The 23,052-nt window shown below is 36.9% G+C and overlaps 1 protein-coding gene across 1 annotated transcript; it reads right to left on the reverse strand.

The window, feature by feature from the left end:
* Positions 1-2,388: 2,388 nt before the first annotated feature.
* ABCE1 (ATP binding cassette subfamily E member 1) lies at positions 2,389-22,458 on the reverse strand. Its single transcript, XM_015814512.1, has 17 exons — positions 22,300-22,458; positions 21,549-21,634; positions 19,654-19,751; positions 18,572-18,689; positions 15,988-16,125; positions 15,731-15,800; positions 14,893-14,989; positions 13,638-13,727; positions 13,143-13,264; positions 9,706-9,927; positions 8,684-8,743; positions 8,544-8,602; positions 7,772-7,882; positions 7,543-7,685; positions 6,943-7,065; positions 2,994-3,105; positions 2,389-2,857 (listed from the first exon to the last, which is right to left on the reverse strand). The coding sequence occupies exons 1-17, from the start codon at positions 22,400-22,402 to the stop codon at positions 2,810-2,812; spliced, it is 1,800 nt and encodes a 599-aa protein (XP_015669998.1). The 5' UTR covers positions 22,403-22,458; the 3' UTR covers positions 2,389-2,809.
* Between the last annotated feature and the right edge of the window lie 594 nt (positions 22,459-23,052).

The raw sequence follows: 23,052 nt of genomic DNA on the forward strand, positions 1-23,052 counted from the left end.
CATGTGCCTAAAATTGAAAACTGACATGTAAATAATCTGCTTTACATAGATGCGGTAATATTGAGGCCTTATATCCAGAATAGGGTTGAGAAGCCTGCTGTGCAGATTTAGTTCATACTGTGTACTCAACTACCTGAATATCCAGTCCAAAATTAAGGTACAGGTAGTTTTCAATGCAGAATCACTTGTTTAGTGATCATTTGAAGTTACAACACTGAAAAAAGTGGTTGTGTTTTTTTCACACTTATGACTTGTAGCATCCTTACGGCCACGTGACCAAAATTTGGACACTTGGCAACTGGCATGTATTTATGGCAGTTGCAATGTTCTAAGATCATGTTCTCACTTTTTGCAACCTGACAAAAATCAATAGGGGGAAACCAGATTCACTTAACAACCAATTTAACAACTGCAGTGATTCACTTAACTATGGTTAAAAAAAGGTTGTAAAATAGGGCAAAACTCTTAATTGTCTTATTCAGTGACATTTTGGGCTCAATTGTTGTCATATGTTCTGGACTATCTGCAGTTGTTTTGGAGAAGTGTGCTAGGTGTAATTGGAGCCTAGATAGGGAACACATCAATTAAGTTGTATCTATACTTAGAACTTTTTTCTGCAGAAACAAGATTCCTGGCTCCCATATTTTAAGACAAGTTTTTAAGAGCTACAGATTTCATGCCATAAGGCAGCTCACCAACCATAGCTACCTGAGTCCTCTATTTCCAATCATAAAGGTATGTAACAGCAAAATAGTTCCAATGACCGCATATGGCGCAGAACCATGGGAATATATAAATGCCCCTTTATTGGAACTGATAGTCTATTATTTGAAATGAATCTTGGAGTGGATAAGTCTATACCAACTCCAGACATTGGATATATCCTTTTTGATTGCAAACTGTACTCTGCAGAAAAAGCTACTTGCATAAATAAGCTAAAAAATAAAAAACCTGGGGCACCTAGCAGAAACTCTTTTTGCAGGGAATGAGCCTGCACATCAGTAATACGACTATGTTTTTAATATCAAAGGCTATTTTGAAGAGAATGGAATATTTAGATCGGACTGTAGATGTGATGACTTACTATGAACGTGTCCTATTTTCTTTATATCTATTGTACATTTGTATTTATATTTCATATTCATATTTTGATATGTCAAAGTTCTATTCACAAAACAAAATGAAATGGATATGTAATTTACAACTGATTTGTAGAAAAGGAGCTTTGTATAATCCTTTATTTACAAAGACGTGCAGCCAATCTTGAGTTTCCCCCCAATAAAAAATGGTACCTGCAAGTAAATTATCTGATTAACTGCTGTTCCTGTTACTGATCATGGCAAGTTAAAAAGTTTCTCAATGAGAAATAGGTCCTCTAAAACAGCAGTATTTGAACTATGACATTTTATTACCTGAAACTGGGAAATAAACTGTGAACCTAGCAGATTGTTTAAGAAAGAATGGATTCCATGGAACTAAAGCTATTTCTAAATTAAGCAAATACAGTTAATTCTTGCTCATTGTCAATAACGAACTGGAATTTGTCAGTAAAACACTGTAAAGCACAATGTCACATAACTGTACTGCATAGCGACAATTCCTGGTTGTCATTAAATCCTGTAATGTTTAGCATGACTTCATATGGTCATTTGTGGCCGCCTACTGACTTCCCAACTAATTTTGCTTGTCAGAAGCTGGCAGTGAAGGTCACAAATGCCGATGTGACCATAGGATGCTGTGATGTGATTGTGATCTGGTGACCAGCTCACAATAGGATGCTGTGACCATAGGATGCTGTGATGTAATTGTGAGCTGGTCACCAGATCACAATCACATCACCATAGGAACCCTGCAATGGTTACCTCAATGCCATTGTAAGTTTGAACAATAGTTGTTAAGTGAGGATTGCTACTTGTATATAATTTTGTTTTTTCAGTAAACCTTTTAGGATTTTATAAGATCCAACTCCAAACCTAATCTAGTGAAGATACACATTAGAGGCTTTGTAAAATACTCTAGTATAAGATGTTAATTCAAATGTGTTTTTTAAATCACTAGGCCTTACAATTTTGTGTTTCTAAAAAATGTCCAAGCCATTACAAGCATTATAGTTTCAGTCTGATTATGTACTAGAATTCCAAAATATGGAACACACACAAATCATCAGTAGCAGAAGCCGTATTTGCTGATATGTGAAAATGTGAAATGGATGGCTAATGAAATTCCATTATATACGTTGTTTATAACATAGTTTTTACTCACCTCTGTATTCCATTACATGCAGTCAGGTAGCAGGAACAGAGTATGAACTCATCAGTATTCTTGCTCCTCAAGACTTTATACACATTTTAACCATAACTGAGTAATTAACATTAAAAACAACTGCTGTAGATTTATATGGGCATTTATTTATGAACCTCTTGTTTTGTAGAGGTTTTATGATAGTAATTTGTATCAAGACCTTTGTTGTAAACCATCCTGTACAGAAAACAGCGACAAAACTTAAAATTGGAAACATGCCAGCATTTGGTATGTTAATAAGTTATATTTGAACCAAAATCCACAGTGAAAAACACACAGTCTCTTTCTATGACATCGGCTGTTTTTGTTTTGAAATATTACATCCAAAAGATGGCCTTATCGGGCACAAAAATTGGTACTCTAACACTGCTTTTAGGCAGTAAATGTTATATAAAGAGCATCATTTTTACTCTTTTTAACCACTGGAATGAGCATTATATTTTAAAACCTGATTGTATTTTATGTAACAAAAGTTTTCATTGTTCTAAATCAATGCACTATTTTTCATTTAATCGTCCAAGAAAAAGTAGTTTCCACTTTTCTTCTGTTCCACGTCCTAGGGAGGGAAAAACAGTATTAATGAGCTTATTTCATTCATGACTACAGAAAACCCCTCCAGTACCACCACCCAACATTTTGCAGATGGTATATGTATGAGAAAAAAAAACAAAATTTCTCATGGCTATTCCTACCTTGATTGAATTTACTTTGTTTATTCTTGGTCTATAGTTGTTTGGATCTCTTCTGAAAGTAATTTCCAGCTGAGACAAAAACTTATTCATACCAGCCAGAAGAGTTTGAGGACTGTAAAGAAGATTGGCAACAATTATTACATTTTTAGACAATAATGTTTTTCTAATTAAATGAAAGCCATCTACAGTTTGCTACTTACACTACGTAGTATTTATGTACACATAATTGGGCATAATAAGCACACATAACTGGATTCATCAGTAAGGCATTTTGCTATAGTCGAGCAGTAATCTATTGTGCTGGCAACTATTTAGGGGCAATGCATACCTGAGATATGAACTATGGGGGAAAAGGAGGTAAGAAGAAAAGAATACTTGCACACATAAGCCAGCCAGCCAGCCCAATTTTGTTTAGGCGTGTAAAATTCTGTTTTGAATTGGTTTTACACAGCTTCCAAATGTACCTGCAGAGCTTTTCCAGCCTAGTTAAAATGGGACTTTGGAGATCTTTCCTGTCCCTAGACATAATATAGGAAGCAACCACCCCCTTCCTTAATTGCCACTACTGGAGACAAAAATAAAAAATGGTCCAAGTGCAAAGATGTGAAATCAGTTGCAGGGCTGGCAGAGAGGCATGTGAGCTGTAATAAAATTCAAATATTTCTTACACAAAGATTAGAAAATAACTACCTCCCAAACCTTGAAAGAAAGGAGTGGAAAATAATTTTCCATAGTTCCAATTAGTGTAAGTACTGGCATTAAAGCCTTTTCAACATCTAGCCAACATCTTCCACTTTGTGGAAATACCAAATCAGCGACCTTCCAATTTGTGCCCAAACATGCCCAAACAATGTAACGGTTTAATTTGCAAACTACAAAGGCTACATCTGTTTCCCAGCAACAAATTACTTAAGTGTACTAAACTTCCTTTGTGGTGCTCAGCTCTGTTCTTATAAAGATACATCTGCATTAGAATCCATTTAGTCTAAGTACTAAGAAATATGCTCTGTGCTCTTCCATCAAAGGCAACTGTATTCCTTTTCCTACAGTTAGGAAATGAGAATCTGCTAATTGAATGTAAATTAAAACACTCTGAGACAACTTTAGCTCAGTTTATTCTAGTCAAATTCTTTTTTTGAGAGAGGGAAATGGCTTACTGTCAACTCTCCTCCTATTCTGTTTATGACGGAACCACAGAAAAACATGGTTGAAGTCAAGCAGCGAGCACTTCGCTCTAATCTACACAATGGCAGCCAAATACCCATCTAATACAATCACTCTAATACCCGAAATAGCATTCCTATAATCCTCTGACAACATCTTTGCTTAATACAGAAGAGTGTTCACCTTAATACAGAAGAGTGTTCACCTTATGATTATTAATTTCAAAGGCAATGGGCAAAAGATTTAACTTCCCTTTTCAAGAATGTCTATGGAAATTCTCAATCATCCAGATCGTGGTTGTCCAAAAAGTGCTTTTTCAAGAGGGAACTGGACTTTGTTTTTCCTTGAAGATGCTTTGCTTCTCATCCAAGAAGTTTCTTGGATGAGAAGTGAAATGTCTTCAAGGAAAAATAACGAAAGTCCAATTGCCTCTTGAAAAAGCACCTTTGGGGCTTTTCAATAATGCCTTTCTTCAGAGGAGATTGAAATCCACACAAACGCATCCTCTTGAGTATCCCCATATCGGACCTGACACTTAATCTCTCTTCTTAGCAGCAGATCCCTAGACCAGGGCTTTTCAACCTGTTCACCCATTGTACCACTTTTAGGATATGGCAACATCCAAGTACCACCAGTTGCCTAGCAAGGTGTCAAAAATGTGATGACCCCCCCCAAAGGAAAAAAGTGATAAAGTACAGGTAGTCCTGGACTTACAACAGTTTGCTTAGTGACTGTTCGAAGTTACAATGGCACTGAAAAAAGTGCCCCCCCAAGCCACAGCTGAGCAAGACACCTGCCTGCCCACCCGGCCGCGCTCTTCCTCCTATCCGAGGTTTTCATTGTTGTGAGCATTTCTGTTGAGGATTGGCAGCAGGGGTGGGGTGGTGTTTGGTTTTTATTCCCCCCGCCTGCTGGGTGGTTGCAGCAGGTTTTGGTCACTTCACATGACCCTGGGACACTGTGACCGTCATAAATATGAATCAGTTGCCAAGCATCTGAATGTAAATCACAAGACCCTGGAGAGGCTGCAACATTCCAGCTGATTGGCGCTTCTTCTGGGCTCAGAAGCGCCAGGATTAGCGCCGAGCTCCAGCTGGAGCCTGGCGCTGATCCTGGTGCTTCCGCCGAGCCCTGACAGCCCTGCAGCTCCAGCCATCTCTTACTCAGGTTTGTGCGGTGCTGCCACCGGTTCAGCTCATTCCCCTCCCCCGCTACTTTTCTAGGATGGTCGCGTACCACCTGCCAGGTGCCAATGTACCACAGGTGGTACCTGTAGCACTGGTTGAAAAGCCCTGCCCTAGACTGACCTCAATCTAAAATCATGTTCTTTCAACTGAGAGTTCAGCCATGTAACACTGCAAACATTGTGAAATTCTAACTACTGCAACTGCAATTAGAAGATGGACATGGTTTTGACTTAAACACTACTGAGAGTCCTCAACTCATAACTATAATGGAACCTGTCCATTTTGGTTGGAAGTCGTGACAGCTGCTAATGGAACGGCCTCCTGATTGCCTCACGACTCCCCTTCTCTGGTTTCCCAGATGCGAGTCATTATGCGGAGCCTGGGATGCCTCAGAGTCTCAAGGTAGGCCCTGGGAGGCCAGGCCAAGTGTTGGTGGTGCCCAAACCTCCCAAAGTGTATCCCACCCTTGAAGCACCCTGTGCTCCTCTTCACATCCCTTGGGGTCCCCACACGCTCCACCCTCTTCCTCATCATGCATCTCCCATCACCACTTACTTTAAATCTATGGAGCTCCAGTTAGGGAAAGAGGGCAAGTTGATCTGTTGCTGGGCTGTGTGGCATGACCTGGAAGTGGCTGCCATAATTCAATGTGGCTGTGCTGAAAATGGCAGCCTCTTCTGGAATCAAGCAGCCCAGCAATGGAACAGCTTGCTATGTTTCCCTTACATAAGCTCACAGTGCTTTTTATTTCTCTTTTTCATTGACTTTTTTGGGTTTCTAGCTGCTCGGGCCTATGGCACAATTCCAGAAGCAGCTGCCATTTTCCAAGTGGCCACAGTTCAATGTTAACCCAAGCTCTGGAGATCTTCAAAAGGTAAGTGAAGAGGAGGGTGTGGGGCCCAGTAGGGTGGGAAGTGGGTCTAAGGCTTGCAAGGAATAGATGGAGGATATGGGGGGGGAAGATAGGCAGGGGGGAACTGCAGTATCTCTGCAGTCTGTTGTAAGGTGATCCATCGCAGGGGCGCTGCAATGGTCCTAATTTTGGGACTGAGTCGTAAGTAGTTTTTGTGGGGTTTGTCATAACTGTGATCAGTCGTACATTGAGGACTATCTGCAATCCGACCCCCCCATCTCATATTTGCACACATATATATCATACACAAACTCTTTTTCTCCTTCTAACTCATTATAAATAGCTTTTATGTAAACTGTAAGAGTTAATCCATATATTCCTTAAAAATACCCACTCTTGAATCTATGCATAGAAACACTGAAATCAGAATGTCTGTTGATTAATTTCATAGCCATAAAACTATAGAAAAATGTAGTCCTTTAATTTCATTTGTCCCCATCAATGTCAACCTTTTCTTGACCTTATAATGTATATGGTAATTATGTGTGCGCGCACACACACACACAGTAGGGTCAGCACTGACTCCTGGTGACTGCATGTACAACTTCCTGCAGTTTTCTTGCCAAGATTTCAGAAGTGTTTTAACACTGCCTGCTTCCTGGGGCTAAGAGTAAGACAAGAATGCATAAATAATTCATTATAGCATAAGTGGCTCTTTTTTTTTTCTATCCATCCTGCTTCTTACCTGTTTGCCACCGTGCACCTGGATGGTATTCCATCAAAGACAATGACACGATCTGCTAGGTAGGTGGCCATTATAAAGTCATGCTCTACCACAAAAGCAGTTTTTTTAGCATGAAGAATGAAACTGAAATAGAACAGATTTTATTATTTTTTTTGCAATCAGAGCTTTCATAAATTTCAATCACTTTCAGATACTAGATCAGTGGTGGCGAACCTATGGCACGGGTGCCAGAGGCGGCACTCAGAGCCCTCTCTGTGGGCACGCGTGCCGTCGCCTGAGTCCTAGGCCTTCAGCTGGGTTTTATGAAACCTTTTCGCTTTAGGCCTCGCCGCCGTGTACAAAAAAAAAGGTTCAATCAGTCAATTTCAACTTCTCACAGAAAAAAAAAGATCTTGCAAGGTTGGAATTGATTGATTGCACTTTTTAGTCCCACCCAGTCTGCCGTTACCACCGTAGCCACGCCCACCCAATGGGCCACACCTACCCAGCACCTGACGATGCATAAGTGGGTTTGGGGTTGCAGTTTGGGCACTCGGTCTCTAAAAGGTTCGCCATCACTGTACTAGATGTTTTTCTCTGCCTGCTCTAGTGTTAGCTTACCGTTTGACAACTCTGGCAGCCATCAGACGTTGCTCTGAGTCCAGGTAGGCGGAAGGTTCATCAATTAGGTAGACATCAGCAGGCTTTCCGAGACAAAGAGCAAGAGCAACTCTCTGCAACTCACCACCAGATAGAGTTTGCACCTAATGCAGAATCAGGTTTTTAAAAGTTTAGCTGGCAAATTAGGGAAGTTTCACAGAAACTAACCACAGTAACACAAGAATAATACCTCTTGATCAATGATATTTTCAATCTGCAAAGGCTTCATTACATCAGTCACAAACTGTGGATGTGTGTAGGCATCTCTGATCTTCTCATGAAGTAGCTGACGAACACTTCCCTATTCAAATTAATTCATATTTAGAATTAGATACACTGAACTGCGTTTACTATAGTTATTTCTACTACTTCTGTTAGGGTGCACAGTCCATAACCATGTAACATCTATTTAGTGACTATCAGGTGGAATAGGAACAGGAGGCAAACTTCCCTATCTCTATTCTTCAAATACCATAAAATAGCCATGTCATCTCAGAAATGTGAAATGCCAGCCATTTGGGGCTATCAAAAATTCTGAAATAAAGACAGGACCGGTTTAATCTTCCAGAAGACTTCTGCCCCTATTCTTACCTTCAAAGTTCTAAAAAAGTTTAAAAACCCATACGTATATGCTGAAGTCATTTCCAGGACTTACACAAAAGAAAGGCAGGCTAGATTGTAGAACCCAAGCTATGTATGTGAAAATATTCCTAAGGTTGAACTCCGGAACATTCCATGTTACTGCTAGACCATGCTGACCAGTTCATTTCTGCAGTGATGCAAACATTTTCTAAAAATCAGTGTTCCAGAATATTGAGAGATTCATGGTCCTTGGGATGTGGTCTAGTTTTCCTGAAATGTTCCATTCATTGATATAAACTTGTGCATATATCTATTTCCAAATCAAATGCCTACTACCTCTGATTAATGGATAGCACAATAAAAAAAAGGAAGCAGCTTACGGTAGATTTTGGACTGATCTTCTGTGGCTTATAGCTAACATTTAAAACAGGTACTTCACCTGAAAGAGATATACTATATGTCATCTAAGTTATGGAAAATTATTTTTTAAATGTATGCTGAATCAGTAAATAAACATTACTTTTATCATCTGGGATAAGTCGCCCTGCAAGCATCCGAATGAATGTTGTTTTTCCAGTTCCTAAAACATAGAAAAAAATTATTTAAAAATCAGTAGTATTGATGATGTCTATCTTACAAAGCACATAAAATTTGTTATAGTCTGTTGCTCTGCAGAATTGCAGTGTCTTCAGACAGTAAATATACTGTCCTAAACTGATAGAGCCCTATCCACTTATTCATGTAAATGCTAAAACAGGAGGGCCAAAGCATTGCATCTTGAAGCATCTCATATATCAGATGCCTCAAACTCAATCACTGCCTCACTGTCCACACTGACTGGACCTGACCATGGAGAAACAACTACCATGACACAGGGCCACCACTCCTAATCCTTATAAACAATCCTGAAATAAACTATAGAGAATGGTACTGAAAACCACAGAATAATCGAAAAGAACCAGTTCTATTGCACTACCTCCAACCCAGCTCCTCCAGAAATGATCAACAAACAGAACCAATGCTGTCTCAGCATAAAAGTAGGAAGCTAGAAACTGGACAACAACTGGACCGTGGGATCAAGTGACTGTTTTCTGAAGAGAGGGCATACCACATTGCCTCCTTCAAGGTAGGTGGAACTTCCAGCTCCCTAATAAACCAGACACTACCGCACAGATCCAGCCACATCATTTCAGAGGGGCACAAATCTAATAAAAAGGTAGTTGGCTTAGCAATCACAAGGACTGTCAAACTCTTCAGGAGCTGCATAATCAAAGTCACCTCAGGTGACCTTTTACGATTTTGCTTCAATCACCGTGACAGGATTTGTCCAGTCGGTCCAAGTGAAGCAATCTAGAGGTCTATTCTTCAAACAGACTACCTTGGAGATGGTTACATTACACATCTCTCCACAGTAAGGAAAAAGTCACTTTAAAGAACTACTGGAAGTAATACACAACCCTAAATATCATTTAAATAAGATCAGAAGCACACAGAGCCCTCTCATGAAAACTCAGACATTTATTTTTTTTAACTGAAACTCACCATTTTCTCCTAACATCACCATAATCTCAGAGTCAGTGAATTCTCCAGCTACAATAGACAGCTCAAACTCTCCCATCTTTTTTTTCATTCCAGGATATTTATACATACACATCTTTTTAACTTCTTCTTCGTTAGCTGTCTCTGCCACTTTAAAAACTAATGATGCATCTCGGAACCTTAAGTTTTCTGTTGGGACATAACCATCTAAGAAAATATTTATGCCTGTAAGAAAAGAAGCTTTAGTTAGTATTATTGTGAAATTGTCACAATAGATTTAAAAAATAGTCCCAAAATTCTCAGTGTCTTGATCAAATACTAGGAGTTTAGCCAACAGTCTATGCGTATTTAATATAGTGATTAATCCAGAATCATACTAATAATCCTGTTTTTATAGTAATTTTATTAAAAGTTACAACTGAAACAAACAAAACTAAAACAAGGTAGAAAAATAAAAAGAAAAAATAGAAGGGGCAGAAAATAAAAAGTAAGAATATAGTAAAGAAAATATATATGAAGAAATGACTTCATCCTTCATCACAACAAATAAAAACAATTTTAGTAACTTATCATCTTCTCTTAAAAAAACAACAAATGATCTCTTCCTCTATATCCCATTTCTTATCCATAAACTAATCTTTAAACAAAGGTCCTTTAAGTTACCAGGGATAACAACACACTATAACCTTGATAAAAAAAACCCCAAACAACTCTATATTATTTCATTTTACTTTTAGCAATCTTGATCTTTAGTCCCTTCAAATAACATCCTTGAACTTGTTTTCTTTTGATTTTTTTCTTTGTCCCTTCTCACAATATCCTTCAAAGCTTTAACAAGCCTTTTTTTGTAAATCTCATATGGGAAAATTATCCAGATCACTGTCTTGGTTTGTTATTTGTACATCTCTTTTAATTATTAAGACTTCAGTCAGTTTCTTTTGTATGACCAGTGCAGCATCTTTTTCTGTCATTCTTATAGCTTGCCATTTTCAAATTCACTTTCTGATCACTCTCAATTTTGTTAGGTAAAATTTGTTCCTCTTCTATAACATCGTTTAAACACATTATCTATAGGGGCAGACACTCTTTAAAACTAATGTTGAGGTCCATTGTTCAAATATATCCTTATTATCTCTAATGTTAACATATTTTGCTTCGTTTTTATTTGTAAGTTGAATTTAAGGATTCTTCTTTAACTGTAATTTCCTTCTGGTGTCCAACCTTCAAAATCCCATCCTATCATTTTTTAAAACAGAATTCAAAACAAAGGCATATTCTCAAAAGGAGGATTCTTTATAATTAATTCCAAAATCTTATTTCAAATCCATGTGGACATTTAGTCCATTTGTAACTTTCCAAAATCAAAGTTCTAATCACTTTTTTGCTGTTTATTCAAGAAACATTTTTGAAATCCTTAAACTTATATTTAAACTCCTTTTGCTAAGGATTGAAAAAAAATTCATCTGGTGTTTCCAAACTTTTTGTTCCAAAAGTTCCTAGTACCCAACAAGCAATTTCTGGAAGTGATTAGAAAAGGAAGTATGTGAACTTTATGTCCTTTTAAAGGCACTGATTATTGTTTGAGAAAGATGGGTATTCTCTTATCTCCAAAAGCTCTGAACCCACCAGAGACCCCTGTCTTCAGGTCTCCAAACAACAACTGTTTGGAGCACTTGTGGGCGATCTCAAGTCCTCTCCTTGTCCAGAGAAGAATTATGAAGAGCAGATCTATTTGCTCTTCATTCCACTGAATTTGTCAGCTCAGCTTTTAGTGGGGCCATATTCAGTTCACCATTTCTTCCCCAGAAGTTACACTTCTGCTGCTTTGAATTGAAAATATGGTAATAAGACATGTCCAAACCATATTAATTACTATTCTAATCTGCCAGCAAGGGAAGTGCAAATAAATTTTACTAAATATTCTCTGATGTGTCCACTGGATATAAAACACTTTTTTCTTCGTGTTAATTTGATTCTAAGACAATAGAAAATGAATTTCACTTTACTAAAGCATCCTGCTACTGATTTTCCAGGGCACAATACTAACGCTTATTATTCCATAAGTTGCATAAATACCTAATATTAATTTAATCAATTTTCTGCTAAAAAAATAGGATGAGAGTGCTACTAACTTAGGAGTCATCATTAATTCCTCCTTAGCCTTCCAAATATAGTAATTTTGATCTGGCAAAACAAATCAAATAATAAAAGCCTGAACTGAACAGACTTGCAAGGAGAGATCTACAGGCAAATCAGAATCATTTGTTAATTCTGCAAATATTTTTAAATGTATTCATTGGAAATGTGTACATCTAAAGAAATATCCTGAAAGATCCAGTTTATACATACAGGTAGACCTCGACTTACAACTACAATTGAGCCCAAAACGTCTGTTGCTAAGTGAGACACTTGTTAAGTGAGTTTTGCCCTATTTTACGACCTTTCTTGCTACAGTTGTTAAGTGAATCACTGCAGTTGTTAAGTTAGTAACCTGGTTGTTAAATGAATCTGGCTTCCCCATTGACTTTTCTCATCAGAAGGTCACACATGACCCTGGAACACTGCAACCGTCATAAATATGAGACAGTTGCTAAGAATCTGAATTTTGATTGTATGACCACGGGGGATGCTGCAACAGTCATAAGTGTGAAAAATGGTCATAAGTCACCTTTTCAGTGCCGTTTTAACTTTGAACAGTCACTAAATGAACTGTGTAAGCTGAGGACTACCTGTAAACATAAAAGTTCTGCTGTTTTGGAAATGAGATGGTTCTGTAATATAAGGTTTTTATTGGTAAGCAAACAGCAAACATTTGGATACATAAAGATAGGGCAAAATCTATCATAAGAGCATTTTATCCCCCTTCTGGGATATTTTCAATATGGTGCAGCAAGCTCTTCATTTTGAAGTGCACATATCATGTAAGCTTTTACTGAAACAGTGAGGAAAGGAAAAACTGAACTATACAGTTATAGCTACCATTTCATATGCATGGTAAGGGCAAGAGGCAATAATTAATTTTCATAATTTATCTAATCACTATATCAGTTTTCTCCAAGCCTGTGTTCTCAATTCAGTCAGAAGTAATCCAAACCAGTAGGCTGATAGCAGTTGACCTCTATTACAGTATGTGTGAGAAGTATTTTATCCTTCATTTATAAGAACACATTTCCTAGGATACAGGCAGGCCTTTTTTCTGTCATAGAACGCCCAGAATGGAATTCCGGCACCTTTTTTGGATGGAACCTTGTAGGGTAGGCAAGGCGAGTTGTATGACGTGTGTGAGTTCCGGCACCTTTTTTTTTTTTTTTTACAAAAAAAGCACTGGATACAGGCATACAGTGCTTGTATGTTTTATAGATGTCAATGTATTTATTGCATCATGGTTTTTGTAAAAAATATTCAGGACAGATGAAAGGAATAGTCTAAATAACAATTACCTTCTCTTACACTGAAAGGCATTGTGACGACGCCATAAGCACTTGGCACACCGTACAAGCAGCAGATAAAATCAGAGAGATAATCTAAGACACTCAGGTCATGCTCTACGACAATAATATATCTGAAACATAAAAAGGTAAAGAACCAAAAGTTCAGAGATTTGAATTAAGCTTTTCTTCATATGTTTCAGTAAAGATAACAAGATGGTACAATATTTTACTTGTGCAAAATAAATGTGTGAGTATCATTTTCTATCCTACAGGGTTTATCAACATCATTTTACAAAACATTACTTTGAGAATTTTTTACCTCCATTTATTTGTAAAAGGACATAATACTCACCGAGGTAAGAGTTAAAAGTTACAGATAATGTCAAAGAAACAAAAACAAAAAAGGAGCAGAAATAGTTCAAGGAGTTTTATTCTGAAAAGGATTTTTTTAAAAAAAAGCCTGCAACCCACATCATTTTAGGAGTCCATTTACAAATGTCTTACCTGTCTGGATTTATTAGAGATCGAATAGTAACAGCAGCCTTCAGACGCTGCTTAACATCCAGGTAGCTGGAAGGTTCATCAAACATGAAGCTATCCAAAGAAAAGAAAAGTCAGGCATTCATCAGTGCTAAAAAAAACATTTTCCCCTAAAAAATACATGATTAATTACCGTAAACAATGAAAGGATGTCAAACAAATAGATCTGAGTATGGTTAGGTAAAATGTAAACAATAGAGAGGACAAAAATACTCCACAAAACTCAGTCAAAGATGTTTTGAGCATGCACATAGGTTTCACAAGTTACAACTTTGTGGGTCACACGAATCTTAATTTAATATTTTGATTCTTAGAATGGTTTATTGCTTTGAGAATGAGGAGTCGGATGTATATCCCTTTCCCACTATTATTCCCTTGGAACTGTGATTTTTTGGGGGTATTTTTTAAATATAATTTTTATTATTTTGTTTACCTAAAATTAAAGAAAGCTACAGAAACATAAAAAGGAAAAGTAGAAAAAAGAATCTATAAATGCGAGTTCCAATATTCCGTGCAGCAGTTAAAAACATAATTAACATTTCCACACTCCCCAATTATATACTGAGTTCCCCTCTTCCCATAAATAAACCTTTTTGTGCAATAAATCTCAAAATTACTAATTCATTTTCAGCAAAATGTTTATGAGTGTGGCTACAGAGGAGAGGGAGTATTGCAGCCCAAGTGTACACTACAAAGTACAAGATCCTGAGATTGTATACTCCATAGTGGAGCTCCTCAGGGGAAAAAGAGGCACGAGCAACCTACAGTCTCCCTTCCCCACTGATTTTGCTTGTGAAAAACTGGCAGAGAAAGGTGCAAATGATGATCACATGATCGTAAGACAGTACAACCATCATAAGTGTGAGTCAATTGCCAAGCACCTAGATTATAATAACATGACCGCAAGGGTGCTGGGATTGCCAGAACTTCAAGGACCAGTTGCAAGTATCACTCATTCAGCGTAGTTGTATGTTTACTTCTCTTCTGTCTTATTCTCATCAGATGCCAAATAAATAATAAAGTGCAGTTTTAACTTCAAATGGTTCCTGAATGAGTGGTCTTTAACTGAGACTATCTATATACGAGCAATATTGAAGAAGCTGTCACAACTCTTATTCAATTAATATCATAACCCCAGGACATAGCTCTTCATTCTAACAACAATGAAAATATTCTGACAAGAGTAATATTACCAAAATATTTGATTGAAAATACATACATATCAGCTTTTTGAATGCAAACAACAGCACAGGCAAATCTTTGAAGTTCTCCTCCTGATAGATCTTCAACATTTCGTTCTCTCAGATGAGATAAATCTATAGTTTTTTTAAAATAGCAAAATATATATCACCAAATGGTAAATATGAAGATGACAATATAAAAACATTAATTTCTATGAAATTCCCTAAAATAACTGCTGTTCATGCCTACAAAATTTCCCATCTATCTAAGTGTTTCACTATTCCCTTCAAGGAAGAAGCTAGAAATGATCCCTGGTTAGGTCCATTGCATTTATTTTTAACATGTAGAAGAAACTGAATCCTAAATAGAAATTCTTGCTGGTAAAAGAAAGTCTATTTTTCTTGATTTATTTTTTCTTTCTGTTTTTTCTCCTTCAAGATCTCACAATTCCAGAAAGTCTCCTTCAAACCTCAATTTTGTGGAATATGAGAAATTTTTAACTGGATATTTTAATTTAATTTTCAGCTTAGAGATATAGAAGATTTGATTTGAAGTGGTTCCTGGAAATTTAAGACTGCCTGGACATGAGTTAGTAAACCAAGATAGGCAAAACAGAGTTCAGAAACACAAGAATTCACTTTGGTAGAGCTATAAGGAGCAGTTGTAGTTCAGTCTGAACATTGAACTCAAGATTGGTTCTAAGTAAACAAATGGCAACTTTGACCAACAGAGGGTAGATACAAATTTTACACATACTCTACAATATTTCATTCGCAGCTAATGTACTTTATTTTAAACAGAAATAGAATGCTTTAAAAGTATTAAGTGATTGTGTAAACATTCCCAAAATAATTTGTGATGAAAATACCACCTACCAAGCTGTTTACATACAATGGTCTGAGTACCGGTTTCATCCTTCCGGTCCAGTATTGAGCCCACTGTTCCCTGTCATAAGACAACAACCAAGTTGGTTTTTTTTTAAACCACAGGAGAAACTATATAAAACTGAAGCCTGCTACAAACATAAGTGGGGTTAAATCTTTCATGAAGCTTTGAAAAATTTTCTTATTCCCATAACAGATCTGTTAGCCCTTTCTTCCCCACGTCAAGCATTGCATATGTGATTACTCACTTTGGCAGCTTTTGGGATCTGGTCCACATACTGGGGTTTAATGATAGCCTTGAGATCATCTTCCAGAATTTTTGTGAAGTAGTTCTGCAACTCAGACCCTCGAAAATATGTCAGGATTTCTTGCCAATCAGGTGGGTCCTAAACAAAATATTTAAATAAAGGCTTATGGGAATAAAGCCATGGTTCAGAAAATAAAACTTCAAATGGTTACTTTGATTATATACTCCAAGTCCTGACAAAATGGTGATACCTTTCAGATTAATACTGCTGGTTCCATAAAACAGATATTGCAGCAATTGGCCACCCCCATAGTATATTTTAGATCGTAGAAGTGACTAGCTGTTTTTTTTTTAACTTTTAGCAATTGTTCAGAAGGAATTAATCTACAAGACATATAAGTCAGCCCATCTTTTGTATATCGATCACAGGTAGAAAGATCATCATATATTCCTAACAGTTAACTTCTTAAAGAAATGTATTCTGATATCAATTCACACATATAAGAATATTAATCTACTGAATACTTACAAATTATATCACAGAAAATTGAGTTTCTAAATTCTGTAGACAGATATAAATGCTAGTAGTAACAAGGATTTATCTCATTTTGCAAATATGGGATAACATTAACTAAAGTGTTAGGAGTATAATTCTGAATGTCCACTTTATCTTCATGAATGCTACACAGGCATTTTGTCAATGCAAGCAAACCACATGTAGTCCTTGACTTACAATCATTTAATGACCGTTTGAAATTTTAACAGCGTTGAACCAATGGTAGTTATGACTGGCCCTCAAAGTTTTGGCCATCACACTACTCCCATGGTCATGTCATAGTGATCTGGGCACTTGGTGACTGGATTGCACTTATGACCAGTTGCAACACACTACAATCATGTGATTGCTATTTGTGCCCTTCCCTATTGGTTTCCTCAAAAACTCACTGGGAAAGCAGAAAAGGAGGGTTGTCACCCGCGCACCCTCTTCCAGCCTCTGAAATTGTGCTGCATTGGCCACTTGCATAGCCCAGTGCACCCTTTCCTGCCATTTCTGCCCCCTTGCAAACTTATCTCTGAACCTGCTGCACCTCCCGTATACAAAACCAAGTCTTTGTCATGCCTCCTTCACTCACTCACACACCTTCTGGGACAGAAGTAACTTCTTGCCAGCTTCTCCACTAACTTGGTACTACAGGATTGCTATTGCTAAGCAATGGGATCATGCTTTACAACCGCATCATGTAGCAATGGAAATTTTGGTCCCAATTGCTGTTGTAAATCAAGAACTACCTGTACAAATTAAGTTGTCATAAACAGGTAGTCTTTGCTTAATGAGCTTAACTGGGACCGGAAAATTGGTCACTAAATAATGCAGTCATGGGATCAAACATTTCATCACTGCACTGCTTTGCAATGGCAAGTTTCAGTAATCACAGTTACTTTTGCCCTTTTGGTTGCTCTGTCCTACCCCCTGACTGTCTTTATCATCTTCTTCCTCCTCCATTTGATGAGGCAGATCTGTCCAAGTCAGTTGCTAGCAGGTGGGGAAGGTCAGCTTAGGATGGTGGGGATTGACGGGATAGGCAGTGGAGTGCAAGGCAGCCAAAAGGACAAGACACACAGTGGAGGAAATAGGCAGAGGGGGAGTTGAAGCACACACTCCGATCATAAATGCAAGTGGACTGTCAATACCCAAATTTTGATTTTTGTGACTGTGGGGATGCTGCAACAACTGTAATCTTGACGACCAGCTATAACTTAATATTTGTTCAGCACCACTGTATCTGTGAAGAGTTGCTGAACTAATGGCCGTTAAGTGAGGATTACCTTTAAGCTGCATAGGCAAGGTAATAAATGGGAGATATAAAATGGTAGCAAAGAATTGCAAACCTGATTTGGAAATAACATGAAAGAAAAAGAGATAAAAAAGCAGATGCTTTTTTAAAAAAATAGTTGCTTCCCAATTTTATATTTGTAAAATTTCAATACATTAAATGTTTTAGGTATCATGCATGTATGAAATTATGGCATAAGCATTTAAAGTCATAATAAAACATGATGAAAGCACAAAATCACAGAGTGAATATTTAAAAATCAGCATGTAAAGTCAATTTGATAAGATGTACAAAATTGAAAAGCTAAGCCCAACTGCCATTAACAAAGATCAAAGACTTGGGAGAACAAATATAATTAAATGGGTCTTAATTAAAGGGAAAACTAACCAGCAAACTTTCAAGCTCTACTAGTTTCTATCCACTCACAAGTTCAAAAGAGCATCATTGTCAGCCCTACAAGATAGACCAGACTAAGAAACCAATGGCATGTAGGTCAATACTATTTTTATTGTAGTTATAATATCAGAATCTTACAAGTCTGGATTTGCTTCATCCCTCCCTCGCTTTATCTTCATGTAAACTAGGAGGGGCATCACTGAGATATTTCCTCACATTAGATTCTTGAAATGGGCAAATCCTGCTTATCTGACTTTTGCTTTGGTAGTGGTCTTCCTTCTGTCCTTCAATTCCCAATGCCCTTTACAATTTTTTAAAGCAATTATTAGATCATTATATAGTTACTATACATACATCATATTTCCCAAGATTTGGTTTCTGCTTTCCTGCTAAGATTTTCAAGGCAGTTGACTTTCCAATACCATTTGTTCCAACCAAACCCAGAACTTCTCCAGGACGAGGAATAGGCAACCTTCATAAAGTAATTAAAATGCAAACAATATTATAAAAAACAAAATATTATTTATTTATTTTCCAGTTCCATCAGTTTATTCAGTACCTTTAGAACTAAATGTGCACTTATAATGAAAGTTACCACATTTATGTTAAATAATGATTCATATTAGTCTAGAAGAAATGGAGAATTATCAAGTTTTAACAAAACTTCATTTGCTGTGCATAGCCTTAATCTATTTGTCTATTTCATTTAACCTACAAGAGAAAACAAACAACTTCCTTTGTAACAGGCTGACCTGCTTGCTGGCGATATCCTTTCAGAAAGCCTCAAAGCAGTTAAAATTCTGCTGATCATAATACAAAAGCTGGTAACTTATAAAATAATTATGTTTAATTGTTGTCATATTTCTTCAGATAGAAAGAGAATAATTCTTTCATACAAAGAACATATACATATAGTCTCCAAAAATTACCACCATTCTTAGAAATGTGGCAATATGGCAACGAATCATCAAAATCCAATTAATTAATTCAATCCAGGTATTCAAGCCAAGAAAAATCATCAAAACAATTAAAAAACGAAAATTAGAATATTTTGGACATGTGATGCGACACCCAGAAAAATACGGCATACTCCATTTAATCCTCCAGGGAAAGATTGAAGGCAAACGAGGTCCAGGCAGAAGAAGAACATTGTGGCTTCAAAATCTAAGGGATTGATTTGGACAAAACTCAGCAGCACTTTTTCGTGCGGCTGCTGATAAAAACAGGATCGCCAACATGATCGCCAACGTCCGATATTGGATATGGCAGAAGAAGAAGAAGATATCTAATAAATATATTGATAAATTATCCCAAAGTTGTACTTACACTACAAAGTAATTTTTCCATATTTCTTTACAGAATGACACAAATAAAATATACATCCACATTACTTCACATTCACAATTATAGTTTTAAGAACTGTAGTGGAGAGATACCTGTGAAGTTTGAAGGCATTGGCACAATATCTATGAGTTGTTTCTTTCTCCAGGTTGCTAGGCAAATTAACAATTGACAAGGCTCCAAAAGGACATTTCTGTAAAATAAAATGAGTTTATACATTTAAAAGATTACAATCATATTAATAGAGCAAAGCATTTTACCTGCAGTTCTCTTTTTAAATAATGAAGATGATATAATTTTGCAGTTGATAATAGACTGACATAGGTGGCTATAGAAATTGAATAAATAAATTTTATTGAAGCTATAATAGGCCACAAGGAGAAATTAAATGAAATTTATCTTGAAGCTGCTTGCAGAAGTAGAATGAAAAGCTTATATTTATTTTTCATTTTCAAAGCAGTATACCAAAAATATACAGGATTTAATGATAAAATAATTGTCTTAATGATTTAGACATTACAACAACATAGTTGGGGAGGGCAAAGAAGCAAGTATTAAAAGCTCAAATTCTACAATGCATTGTAGAATGTAAATTACAATGCATCTTCTTCAAAAAGCAGGAGTCCATATTAAAATGCAAGCCCACTTTTCAGCACAAACTAAGTTACAAATAGTGCCAACTTTTGGGGAGTTTGACTTAACATATTGTTTCTCACTGAGGCACTTATAGTTTTGTAAATCATGTTTTATTAGCTCAGTACAATATATAAACCCAGTGAATAGTGGCCGATTCAATTGTTGTTTGTTAAGTTGTGTGAAGATGTGCTACATTTACACGATACATTAACTATGGCTTACTGTTAACATTAAAAATGCTTACAGATTAGACTTGATTTATAATCAGTTGCTTAGCAATCATTCAAAGTTACGTCTTCTCAAAAGCTACTTTTGACTTGATTTTGAAGTTACGACAGCTGCACCCGCAATAGTCACATGATCATATTTTGGGCACTTGGCAACCAGTTCACCTTTATGGCTGTTTGCAGCATTGTGAGGTCACGTGGATGTGGTTTTTGACATATTTTGTTGGTTTCAAGTATTTACTTCTCATTTCCAGCAAAAAATGCCCATTGGGTAAAATCAGTTCACTTAACAACCATGGAGTTTGCTTAACTGCTACAAAAAGGTCATAAAATCAGGTCCAGCCATGTGGCAACCTGCTTAACAACCACAACAACTTACAACTATAATTATGGGCTCGATTATGGTCGCCAGTTGAGGACTACCTATACTTAATAAATAAAATGAGTATGACATAGTAAACCACAGCCAATACTGTTTGCCAACCCACTTCTTTTTGCATGATCTCACCGCCCTGAGTCCCGCAAGGGAGATAGGGCGGTATATAAATTTAATAAATAAAAATAAAAAAAAATAAAACAGTCAAGGTGACTGCCTAGCTGATATTTTCTGGTTTTTTAATTTTGCATTATCATAACATTCAACACTAAGAAGATTAAAGTCGACCACCAAGAATGGAGTGAGAAAAAGATAGCTGCTTTGGTTTCAGAATGAAGATCTTCTGTGTCCACATAAAAGGTTAAAAAAAACAAAAGCAAAGCAGCAGAACTGCTCTTAATTTAACTTCATTTCCCTGGAAAGCTACTGACTGCTTATTAAAACCATTAGTCCTAAGCCACAGCATCAGCTGCTTAATCAAGGACAAATCAATTTCACTAACTGTTAAATCACCTGTTACCTAGCCACAAAGGTAAAAAAGCATTGTGTAACATTGAACTATGGTTTACATTTATGCAGAATCCAAGCCTTTCACCAGTCTTTTGAATGTCTGGGAGGACAAGCAAAGAAGCAGCACAAAAAGTAAGACATCTCATCCAACGAGGGGAAAAAGTTAAAGGAAAAGCATCCATTCTTGAACTGTCCTAATTGAAAGATATAGAAGTATTTTTCAATTATTAATGATCCATACCTTAATACAAATACCGCAACCAATACATAATGTTTCAGAAATCCATGCTATTTTGCATTGTGATGTGACTTCTATGCACAATTTTCCTGAATAAAAAAAATTAATAAGAACAAGAATTATTCAGAGCAGTATTAGCTCTGATCAAAACATAATTTTCTAAACCAGGGGTCCCCAATCCCCAGGCTGCAGCCATTCAGAACCAGTCCATACGAGTGGCAGGTGAGTGTGTGTGCGTGTGCAGTCCTACTTGCATGAGTGCAGGGGCTTGCATGAGTAGTGCACACTTGCGCTTGTAGCCCTTGTTGTGTGAGCGGTAGGCGCTTGTGCTCTCAGCCCCTCTCGTGTGAGTGGCAGGCACTTGTGCTTGCAGCCACTCTCACGAGCGGCAGGCGCTTGTGTGCCCGCTGCTCACACAAATGAAGCTGTGTGAACGTACATATGTTTCTGTCATGCAAAACCATCCCCTCTTCCCCCCCCCCGTGCCGGGCCGCCAACCCGGAAAGTTGGGGACTCCTGTTGGGGACCGCTGTAAATGGTCTCAAACAATCCTGAATTTAGGTATCGTAAGCACATATTTCTTAATTTTAAAATAAAAATCAATTTTAAAATAAAAATCAATCAATTTACTTGAATACACACTATTTACAAATATGACTTTATAGCTGAAAAATATTTTAAATGGTTTTTTTTTCTGTTCTGATTTTACATTTTTTTAAAAATAGTTGTACGTAAGTGACCTTGCATTTCTTACCCATTCGGACTACAGGGCAACTCTTCTTGCATTCCTGGCGACATTTCTTTGGCTTACATTTATCATGGTTCACAATAGCAATTCTTGTTAGTTTATCAGCCATAGTAAGGATTTACAGATCATGCACATACACAAACTAAGGATTCCAAAGTGATGGTTCTAGAATAAAAGAACAAACAGAAATAATAAATATCCAGGAGGCACTGAAGAAAAGTAGGTATCAATGATCCATCCACAAAGTAAAGTCAAAGAATAAGCATGCTTGGTGGGAGAAAGTGTATTATCTCACTTTTGCATTGATCTCTGCAGGAAAAGCTAAAATCAACGTAGCCTTTCTTCCATGGCAGTGCCTTCTGTGGTATACTATTTAAAACCAAACTCCACAGAATACAAATCTGACTGCTTTCCAGCAATACAAACAATATATGAACTATGACACAAGAGTTTTTGAAAAAGCTCAATTCTTAAGTTGTGACTTTCAATAGCTGATGTCCATTTAATCTGATAAACTGACTGCTTAAAGTTATCCATATTTTTTTCTCATATACTCCCTATCGCCAGATGTGACAAATTCTGAATGAGATCTGTAGTCATATTAGTTTTTTCAGAAGAAATATGATATACACAATAAAAAGAAAAAAAGGCAGGCATCATTTCATGGCTCTAGTCCAAGTATAAGACTCACTTAAATAATTAAAATACAAAGCATTTCGTATATTGCATAAAACTCTGGAGGCTTGATGCTCTCTGAAT

This window comes from Protobothrops mucrosquamatus, unplaced genomic scaffold (assembly GCF_001527695.2).
Source record: "Protobothrops mucrosquamatus isolate PMUCROS unplaced genomic scaffold, P.Mucros_1.0 scaffold259, whole genome shotgun sequence".
NCBI classification, from domain to species: domain Eukaryota; kingdom Metazoa; phylum Chordata; class Lepidosauria; order Squamata; family Viperidae; genus Protobothrops; species Protobothrops mucrosquamatus.